We start from the raw sequence: 15,033 nt of genomic DNA on the forward strand, positions 1-15,033 counted from the left end.
GCGGGACACTGCAAAGTGAAGTGAGCATTTTCAAAATAATCAGGATCATAAGGGGCAAGGCCTGTGCAAGTACAAAATATCCAAGGTTTATGATGAACAGTGAAGCACTGATGCAATTATGAAGCATAAATTATAACCATGAATACAAAAAACTGCCTCCCAACACTGAAACTCCACTAAAGGCGGAGTGTGTTTTGGTCTGGATTTTCAGGTGGTATTAACTATTTTCTATGTTTACTGTTTCACATATAAAATAATTGATGAATCCAATAAGAAATTTAATTATACATTAAGCAGACTTTTGTAAAATATTTAGGTTTTGCAGTTACAATAATTAACAATTACTAGACATAATATATTATATACCGTATATATTAAGTCTTAATCCACTTACAGTATATTTCAGAACATTTAATTTTTTACATAGCTGCAATGCAGTGCTTTGCAAAGAACCATATATTTAAAATAAAAAGAGAGAAGTAAACATGAAAATAAGATATTAAGCCTATTTTGATCTCTATGGTTTTATGTTATCAGGGCATGCTAAAAATCATCTTGTCCTTAGCAGCTCTTAAAATTAGGTAAATGCAACACGTGACATGTTACACTGTCATTATTTATTTTAAAAAATTAAGCCAAAATATAAAGGAAAGTGTAAAAGACTAAGTATACATTAAGAAGTAGCCAATTGCTGCTAAAACAATGTTCATAATTAATTAATCATCAGTAAGTGTGACCACTTTATATATATATATATTAGAATTTGGAGCATTCAGGTGTGTGCCAAGGAGGACAGACATCAGCAACTATCTCAGAGAAGCATTTGCTGCAACCAATTAATCTGGGAAGGGTTACAGGGCCATTTCCAAAATATTTAAAGACCATCATTCTACAGCAGGGAACATTATTCATAAGTCTACATTATTCATAAATCAAGACACTTGGCAATCTTCCCAAAATATTCACCCAAAAATCAGACTGTGCACTCTACAGGCTTAAGTTGGTGTGTTAAATGTTTAAATTCATAACAGTACAATGAAAAAAAGACTGAATGTGTATGACTTGTTTGGATGGGTTGCCAGAAAAAAGCCTAAGCTGTCCTGCCAAGACTTCTGGAAAAATGCCCTCTGAACTTATGTGACCAAAGTGGAGACGTTTGTCTATAATGCACATCACTACATTTAACCAAAAACAAACAGAGAATATCAGCACAAATTCCTCATACCAACCATCAAGCATGGTAGTGAATGATGATGATTTGGACTTGTTTTGCAGCCACAGTTCCTTGGCAACTCGTAGTTATTGAGGTGGCCATGAACACTTCTGTATACCAGTGCATTTTATAGTCAAATGTGAGTCCATCCATCTAACAGCTACAGATTGGCCAAAATTGTGTCATGCAACAGCACAATTATCAGATGCAACAGCAAATGACCCTGTCAAAGTCCAGACCTTAACTTAAATGATATGCCTCAAGAGAGCTGTGCCAATAAACCTCAGTGAAGTGAAGAAACGTTGTAAAGAAGAATGAGCTTGATGTAAGAATCTTGTCAAACAGAACAAGATTATTTCTAGTTTCTACTGCTAAAAGCTTTTGAAACATAAGGTGTAATATCACAAATTGTTTTTCTCCAATTTGGATTGATCTTTTATTTTTTTTCCTCAAAATAAATAATGGCAGTGTAATATGACGTGGTGTTGTTCAGCTGAGCTTGTGTTTACCTAATTTTAAGACCTGATAAGGACCAAATAATTTTTTATATGTAAAACCATGATATCTAAAAACACAAGAATTTAAATAGAGTGCATTTTTATTTTTACATGACAGTATGTATGTTGTAAAAAAATAAAAAAAGTCTAACAAAATATGGCTGTGGCCTGCCTCCCATTTCTTCTTCCCTAAGCCACTGAGCTCTCCACGCTGCTACCCCTTCCTTGCTCTCTTTCACTCTCTCTGCTCTTGGGGCCAGATTTCAGACCCTCTTTTAACTCCTCTGTGTCTGTTCTTTCTCCATCACAGGTGAGTGATCTTAGCATCACAAATGCAGAAGGAAAGCCTAGGCCAGTCTGCTGGCATTGTGGGAAACCCAGGCATCGCCATGACCAATGCTACTTGATGAAGTGGTTCACTGGTCCAGATCCCTGACGTGCCACAAGCTGGTCCCGATCAAGATGGGTTGAGTATTTAAAAGGGTACATACCCTGCTTTTCTTGGAATTGGGCTGTAATCAGAACTCAGTTTACCAAAACCTGGTTCACTTTGAGGCTTTGGAACCTGAATTAATGTGTATGCATGCGGACATGCATGAAAGTCGGTTTGTAATCACTTCTATGTAATTTTGGGGTTAAAAAAAAGATCCTGATACATGTAACCAGTGAGCATTTCAGTGGGAAATGTTGCAGAGACACTTTTTCAAATTATCTTCTTATTCTGTCTGACCAAGGCACTGCGTTTTTATAACATATACTGCGCAAGCTGTACGAATTACTGCATTAAATCAATCCACATGAGTGTTTATCTTTCACAAACAGATGGTTTAGTGGAGTAGATTAATCAAATACTCAAAAATATGATTTGGAAGTTTGTTCGCGATGATGTACGTAATTGGGACAAGTGGCTCAAGCACCTATTATTGGCAGTGCAAGAGGTCCCACAAGCTTTTAATGGGTATTCCCCTTTTGAATTATTATATAGCCATAAGCCATGTGGTGTGCTAGACATTATTAATGAAAATTGAGGAAAAGAACCTTTTAATGGTGAAAATGAAATTTAGGGTGTCTTTGACCTGAGAGCAAAATTGCACAAATTGAGTCAATTTGATGAGATGAGATGAGTGTGACTCATGGCAAATCCAAAAAAGTATGCAAGCGTGATATCTGGCTTTTCAGTTCCTATTTGAGTTTCCAAATGAACAAGACAGAACAAGACTAAAGACATAAAAGGTGATAAGAAAGATTCTGGTGTTAGCTGGCTTTTATTACAGGTATGTGCCTGATTATTCACCAGTCACCTGCTTTAATAAAGGGATAAAATAAAAAGGCATTTCCCACTCACTTTGGGGTACATCAAATTGTAACCCTTCCTTTTGGGTTGTTTGGAGCTCCCACAATAGACTGAATACTCTGCCTGCGTTCAATGCAACATATTAAGATTATATTAGTATCCATAGTCATAATTTGCAGCGGTATTTCCAACATCTAAGGACAGTCCTGAGATTGCTGAGATGGCTGTGACTCATAGCAAACACCAAAAAAGTATATGATTGGATCCATTCGGACCATAAGCAGGTAACTGCTTATACTGTAGGTAACTGCTCGGACCATAAACTGATAGCTGATGGCAGTGATTGCAGCCTGCCCAAGAACTAAGACCAAAAAGGCGATACAGTTTCTGGGGCTAGCTATTATTTAACGTTAAAGCCATTTAATTATGAATTAATTAATATAGCCTATTATTAATTATTTGGATGTCACCAGTCTCCTTACTGATCTCACTAAAAAGAGAGCACCTGATTCGGTCCACTTTATAAAGTCATGCCAACAGGCTTTTCTGAAGTTGCAATCTGTGGCATTGTACCATTCCCCAGACTTTTCCCTCCCTTTTATAATGCAGACAGATGTTTTGGACAGGGGGCAGGGGTCCATATCATACCAGGTGGTGGAAGGAGAGACGTGCCCCATGCTGTACATCAGCCACGACTGGTAAGCATCAAATGCCTGTGTGTAATTGTACTAATGACTGCTCTCTGTTGGACTGAGCAACAAAAAGGATAAAAGTGGGAGAAACAAAAGCTTTGAAAGAGAGAGCTGAACATGCAGAGCGGTGTGTGTGTGTGTGTGTGTGTGTGTGTGTGTGTGTGTGTGTGTGTGTGTGTGTGTGTGTGTGTGTGTGTTTACCTGAAAAGTTAAAGAAAAAGCTGTGACAGAATAATACTGCCTTATATCTGAGTGGTGTTTGGACTGTGTGGAGCTGTGCATGTTCTCCCCATGTTTCCTCACAAGATTGCTCAGTTGCTGCTCGCTGTGAACGAGCGTATGATGTGTATGAATGTGTGTGCGCATAGACTGATATAACCATTCAGATGAATTGCTAAATCACAACCAGTGTTTCCAAGATTGGCTCTGGATCCTCCATGACCATGATCAGGATAATTAAAGATACGAGTAATTCTAATAAACCTTCAAATAATTAATATTCTGTTCCATAACACGGTAGCAGGAGCTCAGAGTAAGAAAGGTGCTGGCAGATAAATTAAGCTGAATCATTAATTCAGTGAATCAGATGATCCTGTTGGTGTGAATTAGTTGCCATATGCTGACGACAGATTTTGAGAATGTCAAACTGTTATAGTGTTTTAGCACACTTTAGTAACACCACTGGAATGATTGTCAGGGATTTTGTAGAAAAGGCATATGCAAGTGCAGATTTTCAGCGTATAAATTGCTAAATGATATCTAAAATCATAAGCACAGGAAATGTCACCTAAACAGAAGATACAAGGCAAAAATATGCTCAACTTTAAACAAGACTATGGGACAAATGGCAACAAAAGCTTTACTATAAGATCCTGGAACATAGGAACTTGGTGCTCATCAGAGTAAAAATGTGATGTGCTGGAGATGAGGTTTGATGGAAACTGCTTTGTTGGAGCTATAATATAAAACATTTAAAATGTCTTCACCATATAATTTGCATAGATAAAATACAATGTGATAAAAAATTATGTGTCCCTAAAATGTTGATACAAAGAAATGCACAATTGTCTTTGTATGGAATAACATTATTAGTTTATTTAATTGGAAGGAAAACTGGCCATTATGGGGAATTTATTATGACTGTGCACAAAGTGAGGAATACAAAAGTAGTGGTCTGTACAGAGCTCTGACTTCAAAGCAAATGAACAAAAAGTATTTACTTTTAATTTATTGACATACCCTAGCTTATTTGGGGTATGGGTTAAAAAAGCAGGGTGAACCATTATGGTGCTCTGTAGGCAGGGAAGTTTAATAGTCTTGCTTAAGAACCCCACAGCAGCAGGTTAGCAGTAGTTATGATCTGAATCTAAACAATAAATGCAAACCAGGGCTTTTTGTCAGACTTTACTGCTTTACTTCTTGTGCATTTGAAGCTGGATGGACACAAATGGCCACAACCACATTCCATCTAGTTGAAAGCCTTCTCAGAAGAGTGGAGGCTGTTATTGCAGCAAAGGAGAAACATTTCAATAAATATTACTGCCCACAGTGGAATGGATGTTCAATCCCCAAGAGTCCATTATTTTGGTCGTACAGTGTAATAATGGAGACATTGTTTCACCGAATAGTTTGTTTGGCTTCTAAGTAGAAGTTAACCATAGTTGACTCAGTTTATACTGTATATCAACCTAATGCTTTGTTATGAACATATCAGACATATAGTAAAATATTCACGCCTCTTCTGCATAATAATTAACTTGCATCCTGGTGGTTATTAACACCAGACTACTGAATTTTAAGTAGAATCTCGAGGGGACTTGGAAAGGGGAGAATGCAAAGCAGCCATTTGTAGCCTCATTACTTTAACTGACAGACTATTCATAGTTACTACACCAAATGGAAAATATCGACAGTGAAATCACTATTAAATACATTACAAGGGGAAGACATCTGATCTTGATTTGCCTGCATCAGACCTCTGACCTCAACCCTATTGAACACCTTTGGTATAAACTGGAACGCTGACTGCACTCCAGGCCTCCTCACCCTACATCAGTACCTCACTTTATTATCACCCTTGTGGCTGAATGAGCACAGATCTCCATGTGGAGTGGGAAGTTTAAAAAGCACATACAAATCATATGGTTATGTGTACACAAACCTATAGTGTAGCATTGTTTCCTTTTACATTACAGTAAAAGAAAAGTAACTTTGCATAGAGAGACATTTAGTTGACTTGCTGAAGTTGCAAAATAGCTTCATCTTCATCTCATCTATTTTCAGCCAACATAACGGGTTTAGTAGGGAAAAAAACTTTTTTATACGTGTTTAATGGTGGTTTTAATTGCTTCTGTGAGTTTTCTACATCCATTAGCGGAGTTGTGGTCAGCAACAATCCATTTCTTCGGTTTTCCGCATGGTAATGGAAGAAGTTTTTCTTCTGATATGTGCAACCTGAAATGTATATCCCATGGAACCCGGAAAGAACAACGGTGTTGCACTACAAGGATGAACAGAGATGGCAAAAGTGCACACATCCTTTACTCAAGTACAGATACTTATGTTTTAAAAGACTCTGGCAAAAGTACTGACCAATTTTTCAATCAAGTTAAATTAAAAAAGTTGACATGTACTTAAGTAAGAATTAACTATTACTACTACCTGTTTTAGTGTCACGCTGGTAACTGGACCTCACATCATATTAATATATTAATACGAAAGTTTCAAATGTTGTTATCTAATGAATGTATCCAGGCTGAACATCCACCATATAGAACACAAGCAGAGAAAAGATGATGATGATCAGGTGATCAGAAATGTCTTTGTTCTTAGTCATGTTTACATCACTGACTCCCTCTGTCTCATCCACTTTAACCCCAGACTTCTTGTTGCCTTCTGTCTTGCTCATTGTTTGCTTCGTAAGCTAGTCAACGTCTGTGGTGTGTGAGAGCCAGGAAATGATACCCAGTATTGGATTGAAAAAGCCATGCAATGACAAGAAATAGGTTGATGGGCTGAAAACAGCGCATGATAAGAAGAAAAAATATTGATCATGTCAACAAATAGATTAAAACTAAAGTAAACAATGCCTGGTTTGAAAATGTAAGAAGTAAAAAGTACAGATATTTGTGTTAAAATTGTAATTAGTGAAAGTAAAAAAGTGTCTAAAATATAAATAGTGAAGTAAAGTACTGATACCAGACAAATCTACTTAAGTACAGTGACAAAGTATTTGTACTTCATTACTTCCCTTCTCTAAGGACGAGTATAAATTTAAAAAGTACAGTTCCACTGTATATAATTTTTAAAGATGCACCAAAAATGCTTAATGTTAATTTAACTCAACATAATGTTGCCTAATTTATAAAAATGCACAGAAGAATATAATACTAATGATAGCTGAACAGACACTTGTCATTATTCTTGCTGTAAAACCCTGTTGTTTTACTATAAAACCACTACTTTCCCTCTACCAGTGTATAAGCTGTCATAATATCTTAAACTGAAATTATTTCAAACCACCATTTTGGGTTATTTTTCTTTTCTTTTCTTTTTTTTAACATGTCCCTGTTTTGCTGAGAAGCTGAAGTATGACAGAAGACAGATGCTACCTCTTTATTTACCCTGCAGAATTAAAACATACACAGACACACACACACACACACACACACACACACACACACACACACACACACAAATTATGGTGTTGCAACACATTCTGATATTCTGTAACATTCATAGAGAGATAGATAGATAGATACAACTTCATTGTCAGTACAGGTACACAGCAACGCAATGCAGTTAAGCATCTGCCAGAAGTGCAAATTGTAGCATTGTGCAAACTGACAAGTGCAGGTAAATATGTAAATGTATGTACAACAAATAAATAAAGGTGCAGTGAAAAATGTTCAGAAGCTGTACGGAAACCATAACCATAACATCACAATTATTGCTATAAGAAGAATAAACTGAAACCAATATTGAACTCATAATATTTTTTGACATCATTTCCTGAAGGAAGGCCCTGCTGGGATCTCCACTGTGCTGATCTTCTCAGTGTCCCTCCACACCATCCCAATTCAGCACACATGGCTAAGAATCAGGAGGTCAAATTTAATGACCTTAACTACCAGACCATGCAAATTACCTCTTTACCACATCATTAGTAAACAACACCAATACAAGATCAGATTAAATGATCAGTGGGCATACAAGCTCTGCTTATAACCAGCATGAAATATTCCCATACATTTCTTTTGTATTAGTAAAATATGTTTGCATTTATTCCAAACAGAATTAGACAAGCATTTTATGTTACACATTGCTTCCTGCTCATACAGTAGATGTTATCTGTAGTTTTACAGTTGAATTTGACTGAATTTGAGACTTGGTGCACAGTGTAAAACTCACATCCAAGATACCACTGATTTTCCTGTAAACAATGGCTTTGGTAAATTAGCTGATCATCTACTGTTTCTTACACTAAAGTAGACTGAGGAAAGGGGAATTTGATAGCACAAGCTAAAGTGGCAGATAGCCATTCTGCCATCTACACAACACACCTTTTTACACACACACACACACACACACACACACACACACACACAGACACACAGACACACACACACACACATAAAGAGCCTCACTTAGTATTAAATGTTAAAAGTAGATCAAAGAGAACACAATATGTCCTATTCAGGTAGATAAAAAAGAGATATAGGTAAGTCAATATGTGTAACATATCTGAGATATGTAACTTAATCCTTTATAGATTAAGTTATTTCCAGACTTGTGCCAGCATTAATCCATCTACATTTGCATTGACTGTTTTTTTTTTTTATATTACCATTTATTCAATACATATCTATCCATGTATTATTGAAGTAAAAAAAATCACAGCTGCAAACCCATATCTATATTACTAATATGTGTTTTAAAGAGATACATACAGCAAAAACAAAGCACTGACAATAACACAAAAAATACTTCCAATTTCTTTTTTACTTTGCTGATCTGAAATGAGAACTAATAATCCACGGTATTCTCTCATTGGAAATGGCAGCAGCCCAATGTTGTGCAAATAAAAATGTATACCATTGAAGAGGTTTCCAAAGTCGTTAGATTGTTGATGTACTATCCGTCCTCAGAGGTAAATAAAGTGCATAACAGTATCCACTGAACTAGCTCAATTAAACAGGGAATCAGGATCAGGGTGACAATAACATTAGCACTTTTTTGGTCCATGGTTAATTACAATCTTTGTGGGTTCTAAGTCTTAAATATGAAAGAATTTTTGGTTATGGTTGCTTAAGGGCTCCAACTAGGGGCCCTGGATATTCTGTGCAGTAGCACTTCTATGATGCCTAAGAATAAGCAAAGAACACAATTTCCTGCTTACACAAAAACTAAACCCAAATCCATGTAATCAAAATCAAGCAATCCCTAGTTTCCTCCTACTGTCCGAAACCTTGCTGAGAGACGCACCGACTATGCTAATTAGGCGTGAATGAGTGTGTGAACTTGTGTGTGTGTTTGTCATGCCCTGCAGTGGATTAGTGTTCCCGATCCAGGATATATTAACCACTAGCATTCCCAGAACAAGCAAAGTATAATACTGCTAAAAACACAACTTGGTCTAAGTTCCTAGCTGCTAAAACACACCTTGCTTGACTACCAGCTTACAGTAATTCTTTGCTGGAAAAAAAGAAAACTTTAAAGAATTTGGGATGGTTCTAATAGTTATAACTGGAACTGTATTGGTTTGAAAGTTTAATGTTTATACGGGAATTTGTTGCCTTCTATTGGTGGCATGTTTTGTCTAGTGGACCAATAGATCACCAGGCAACAGGTCGATGGTGCATATCGGTATCTACTGGTCATCAATAGAGACCATTATGATGTTATAATTGTTTTATTAAAGTTAATAATAAAAAGATGTTCTTATGTTTTCTTCAAATGTGTATAACATGTGCAGGATCATTCAGAAATAGTTTTTTAATGCCAGCACTTCCTAGATGGCAAAGATAGTTGCCTGGGTTTGTGCTTTGAAAAGATAAATGGGCTTTTTACTTGTCCTATGTACATTACAGCAAAGAGAAATTCTTGCTTGGCATATCCCAGCGATGTTAGGATGCTGGGGTCCGAGCACATGATACATCACTACGTGCTCAAGGGCCCAAGAGCGGCAGCATGACGATACTGTGGCTTAAACCTCTGACCTTCTGATCAGTAACCCAGAGCCTCAATCACTGTTTAATGCTCTTCCTCTTAAAAATCTAAATAATAACTATTAGACACGGACCAAACTTCAAATCAGATGGGAAAACTTTTTCGGGAAAAGGTTTTAGGGTCATTCTCTGGACAAATAAATGTGTAACTTTTTTTACTCTAAATGACATAAAAACCATTTACACCAAACACTGAATTTGTTGCATCAGTTGGGAAAACAGCAATTTAAGGTTATAGTTAAAATGGGTATAAAAATCCAAATTTACCTACTGTGAGATAATTTAGTTTTACTATTAATATTTTACCATTAAAAAGGTTTGCTGTACTTAATATCAACAGTCTGCTAAAATGGCTCATGACCACGAGTTGCATTTAATCACCTATCACTGCACACCTCTACAACAATATACTGTAAAAAGTGGACATTCAGTGTCACCCAGATGAGGATGGTTTTCCTCTTGAGTCTGGTTTCTCTCAAGGGTTCTACCTCATACCATCTCAGCGAGGTTTTCCTTCCCACAGTCGCCATCGACTCCCTCATTAGGGACAAACCTACAATTATAAGGTACAAACGTAGACCTTCTTTATTACTGCTTTATCTGTGTAACGCTGCTTTGAGACAATGACTATTGTTAAAAGCATGACGCAAATAAATATTTGTGTATATTTGTGTATACAAATGAGAATCTTGTTGGTTTCAACATTTTTAAAATAGACATCAGACTACCAGTCATCCAAGTAATGAAGGAAACTTGTATAGTAATAAGGGCCTTGCTCAAGAGCCCAAAAGGGGCAGCTTGGCAATACTGGGACAATTTGCTTGCTCATCAGGGATAAACAATTATAAGGAACAAACTTTAAAACTTGGGGGTTTTAATTTAGCGGTAATGTATTATGTGTTAGTGGCCGGAGCAGCCCCTTTAAGAAGGTAGTGGATGGAGGTAAGACATGTGACCGAGGCATCAAGACATGCATCAAGAGTGAGTCATAGACAGGTGTGGAGGAGAGAATCCGGTAATTTTCCAAAATAAAACATTATTCAGAATCAGATAATAAATATAACGGAAATAATGTAAGTTATGTATTCTTTCTGTGCGGCCCGGTACCAATTGACCCACGGACCGGTGCCGGTCCGCTGCCTGGGGGTTGGGGACCACTGCGCTATACGAATAAAAATGAATAGAATTTAATCGTTTCTTGTGATAAAAGCATATTTTTGAATACAAATGAGACTTGTTTTTAAAGTGGACATCACACTGCAAAGACAGTTTGTCTACGTAACCCAGGAATCTTAATATCGTAAGGGCCATGCTCAAGGGCCCAAAAGTGGCAGCTTGGCAAAACTAGGACTTGAACCCCTGATCCTTCATTCAGTAACCGACCTTTAACCACTGAGCTGATAGATAGTTAGAGAAAGCGGTGTGACGCTCGGACACAGTGTTCGGAGCGGTGAATGGGGCGTTGGGAAACGTGGTCGCACAGGAGCGTTGCGTCAGGAGCGCAGTGTTCTCACGCGCACCTGTTAGACCGCGAAAAGGCACACAGCGCCCCTCCGCGGCCACAGGAAGACGCGCTCAGCCCCCGTGCTACTGCGTGGATACGATCATTATTGTCAGTCGTGTGCAATGGTTGTGTGGGAAGAGAGAGGAAAAAAAAATTCGCTTTTTTAATAAAAATTCATACTAAACACAAAATAACAACAACAAAAAAATATATAGTTAATTATATCCACAAGCAATCCAGTCATATATATATATATATATATATATATATATATATATATATATATATATATATATATATATCATCATACCTTTCCTTACTTCTCAAACGGCATGTTTTATATATATATATATATATATATATATATAACGATCATTTATAAACCGCATTATTGGATATTTTAGATTGTTAACACGATGATCGATTGAGCCATTGAGCACTTCTTGAATCAAGAGCAAATTGTTGCATAGAGGAAAGCTGGAGATCTGGAGATCTACGTGTCATTATATATGTCAATAAATATGCAGAACACAACGGTAAAAGAAGAGAAGAAGGGTGTATTACTCACCGACTCCAAATTTTTCATCTTCCGTTGGAATCCACATTATTTCAATAAAGAAATGTTTCAAATAAAATAAAAAATAAAAAGGTAAGAGATGATTTTTTATATCGCCTGGAAAGCGAGCTCCATTCCGCCGGTGTCGTGGGAGGATGCTGAAGATGAAGGGCTGAGCAGTGTAGCGTGATACAGAGGCACTACATGTACAAGTAAATGCATTAACGACTACATGGTAACTGTTCGCCCCAAATAAACACAAAGCCTTACAAACAAGATCTTCTTCTTTCCATTCCGCATACTGTCATACCCCCCTTTTGGATGATCCTTTCGAGCAAGAAGGGAAAATGGGGAAAAACAAGAAGAGCATGTACAGTGTGTGATGCAGAGCCCTGAGTCTCTCCAGGCAGGGAATAAAGCGGAAATCTGATCTTCGCTGTTATTTGCTGCAGTATCTAGAAGCGAGTGATCGAGCCTCAGCTCATTTATTAATTCAGCAATAATGTAGGTTCTGATTACATGTGATCACATGCATAAAAACCAAAACAAACAAAACAAAAAAACCTGTCGCATCTCGGTTGTTATGTGATGAGCTCCTATTCCTGAAGCGCCGTGCCGTCAATTGGTCTCCTGCTACTGAGGAGGATGTGAGAGATCTGATTACTCTGCGCCATCTTCACAACCGTCACATGACGCCTTCTAAAATGTTCCCGGGTCAAAGCTTTTACAAGTCCAAGGGCGCAGAAATGGATGGAGGAGACAGATTGCTGGACCTCGAAATATGGTCTAATAATTCGCCGGATGGAAACAGACTGCCCTCATGATGGACTCAAAGTCTCCACCTGCATTTCATTCTCTGTGGAGACTGAAATAGTCTCCTGTTCAGACCTAATAACAGCTGCAGGCGTTATAGAGACCAGAAATTCAATACAAAATTTCTGGCACTATTGATCAGTTTCCCTTTATTTGTCTCCACTTCCGGTTCTTTTGACAGCTGAGATGGGGTGTAGGTACACAGAGGTTAGGGAGATGTACAGCAGTGGGTGTGTGAACTTTAGCCAGAGGGACAGTGAGCTAAGAAAAATACTAGCCAACTAACAGTTTTTGGTTCCTAGAACATTCTGGGAAGGTTAGTTTATATATTTACAAAACAAACAAACAAAAATCACAATGTTCCTAGAATATTATTTGGTTTCTGAAAAATAACCAAATGAGAACCACATTCTAACAAAATGTGTTTAATGGGTAAAAATAAAAATCAGCTTTGTCAAGCTGTTCAATCATTGGGTTCTTATAGTTAGGAGATTTCACTGCTGCAGAATTGTTTCCAACTGGATTGGGGGTTTTCCTGTTCTCCAGGTGCTATCATGGGTTTTACCGGTTTCCTTTTGCATGAAGTTGATTTTTAACTCAAAATTGATTTGTAGAATGTGGTTCGCGTATTTTCCATCGGCTGGCCTTCCATCCAGGGTGCATTCCTGCATCGTACCCAATGATTCCAGAATTAGTTATAGATTCTCCATGACACTGACCAAAATGAAAATAAACAAACCAGTGAATGAACCTGATTTAATAAAAAAAAAAAAGTCAGCTAATATATTAAATTAGGGCCATTGTGTTCCATCAGTGGAAATATCAGAAAAAAAGAAAATTATTATTATTATTATTTGCTTTCAACACCCCTAATTTGCTCAGTGGGGATAATTTTAGAGAGAAAAATGTATTAATTGAAATTTTATATCCTGAATTTATCTATTCTTTTAAAGCGGCTTTGTATAAAATGTTCATTGTCATTTCTTGGTGGACAAAATTAGGTTTGTGTTCAGACCCAGCATCAAACTAGCATCACAGTAGTTGCCCAATCATCCAGCACCTCGTCACCACCGAGCTCCTGTCTGACCTCTTTCCTGGATCTCACACTACAGTCTTCCTCCTTTAGTTTTCACCATCTTATTCTTCTTTCAGTCTTCACTCTCCTCCTCTTGTTCTTCACCTCCAAAACCATCCTACAGACCACCATCCGATGCTGTCTAGCTACACTGTCCCCTGCCAACACCTTACAGTCTCCAATCTCCTTCAGGTTGCATCTCCTGCATAGAACATAGTCCACCTGTGTGCACCTTCCTCCACTCTTATACGTCACCCTATGATCCTCCTTCTTCTTAAAATAAATGTTCACCACTGCCATTTTCATCCTTTTAGCAAAATCTACCACCATCTGCCCTTACCATCAAGCCATACCTACCCATCACCTCCTCATCACCTCTGTTTCCTTCATCTACATGTCCATTGAAATCTGCCCCAATCACCAATCTTTTATTCCTAAGTACACCTTCTACCACTTCATCCAACTCACTCCAGAATATTTTCTTCTCCTCCATCTCACAACCCACTTGCGGGCATAAGCCCTGATGACCTCTATTATCGCCCCTTCAACTTCCAGCTTCACGTTCATCACCATATCTATCTAAGACATTTGTTTCTTTCTTTTTTTCCCCATAATTATCACATAGTGCAGCCCTAATGTGCAGGGGACCTTAAAATGCTTGTTACTTACAAGGACAGTGGTAATGCTACTTCAATAGACAAATAATAAAAAGCAAAATCTGGGGAGTGCTAAATATTGAGATTGTGATTGTAATTGTAATTTTATTGTGTGGAAATATGAATCATTAAAAATCTGCCTCCCACTTGCATCTTCAAATGGTTTCCATGCCACCAAATATTAACATACCCAATGCTAAATAAATGCACATGCCTTACAGTCAACTATTCTTTTTTTTTGCATTCTGCTGAAACAAGTGCAACCACACAGTGATTGTATTAAAAATAAACAGACTTAAAAGACAAAAAATGAGGCTGATTTCTTTCTAGCACAAACCATCATGCAGCTTATTAGTAACCTTCATATCAAGTGAATACAATAAGCAAAACAATCTTTCATATATGATCTTCTTTTGGCCTGAAATCTATTTTCTGAAATACGTTTCTGTCACATAAAAGGTTATCAGTAGCAATTAAGAAAGTGCATATCAAACACAGTTGGAGGT

General features: G+C 37.4%; 1 protein-coding gene across 1 annotated transcript in view; it reads right to left on the minus strand.

The window, feature by feature from the left end:
• The window catches only part of LOC124399392 (dedicator of cytokinesis protein 3-like), an 81,372-nt gene extending 68,554 nt beyond the window's left edge, over positions 1 to 12,818 (minus strand). Inside the window, exon 1 of the mRNA XM_046870249.1 lies at positions 11,996 to 12,818. Coding sequence (XP_046726205.1) covers positions 11,996 to 12,032 — 37 coding nt within the window. The 5' untranslated portion in view covers positions 12,033 to 12,818. The remainder of the gene's footprint in view (positions 1 to 11,995) is intronic.
• Between the last annotated feature and the right edge of the window lie 2,215 nt (positions 12,819 to 15,033).

The sequence above is a fragment of the Silurus meridionalis genome, chromosome 17 (assembly GCF_014805685.1).
Source record: "Silurus meridionalis isolate SWU-2019-XX chromosome 17, ASM1480568v1, whole genome shotgun sequence".
NCBI lineage: Eukaryota > Metazoa > Chordata > Actinopteri > Siluriformes > Siluridae > Silurus > Silurus meridionalis.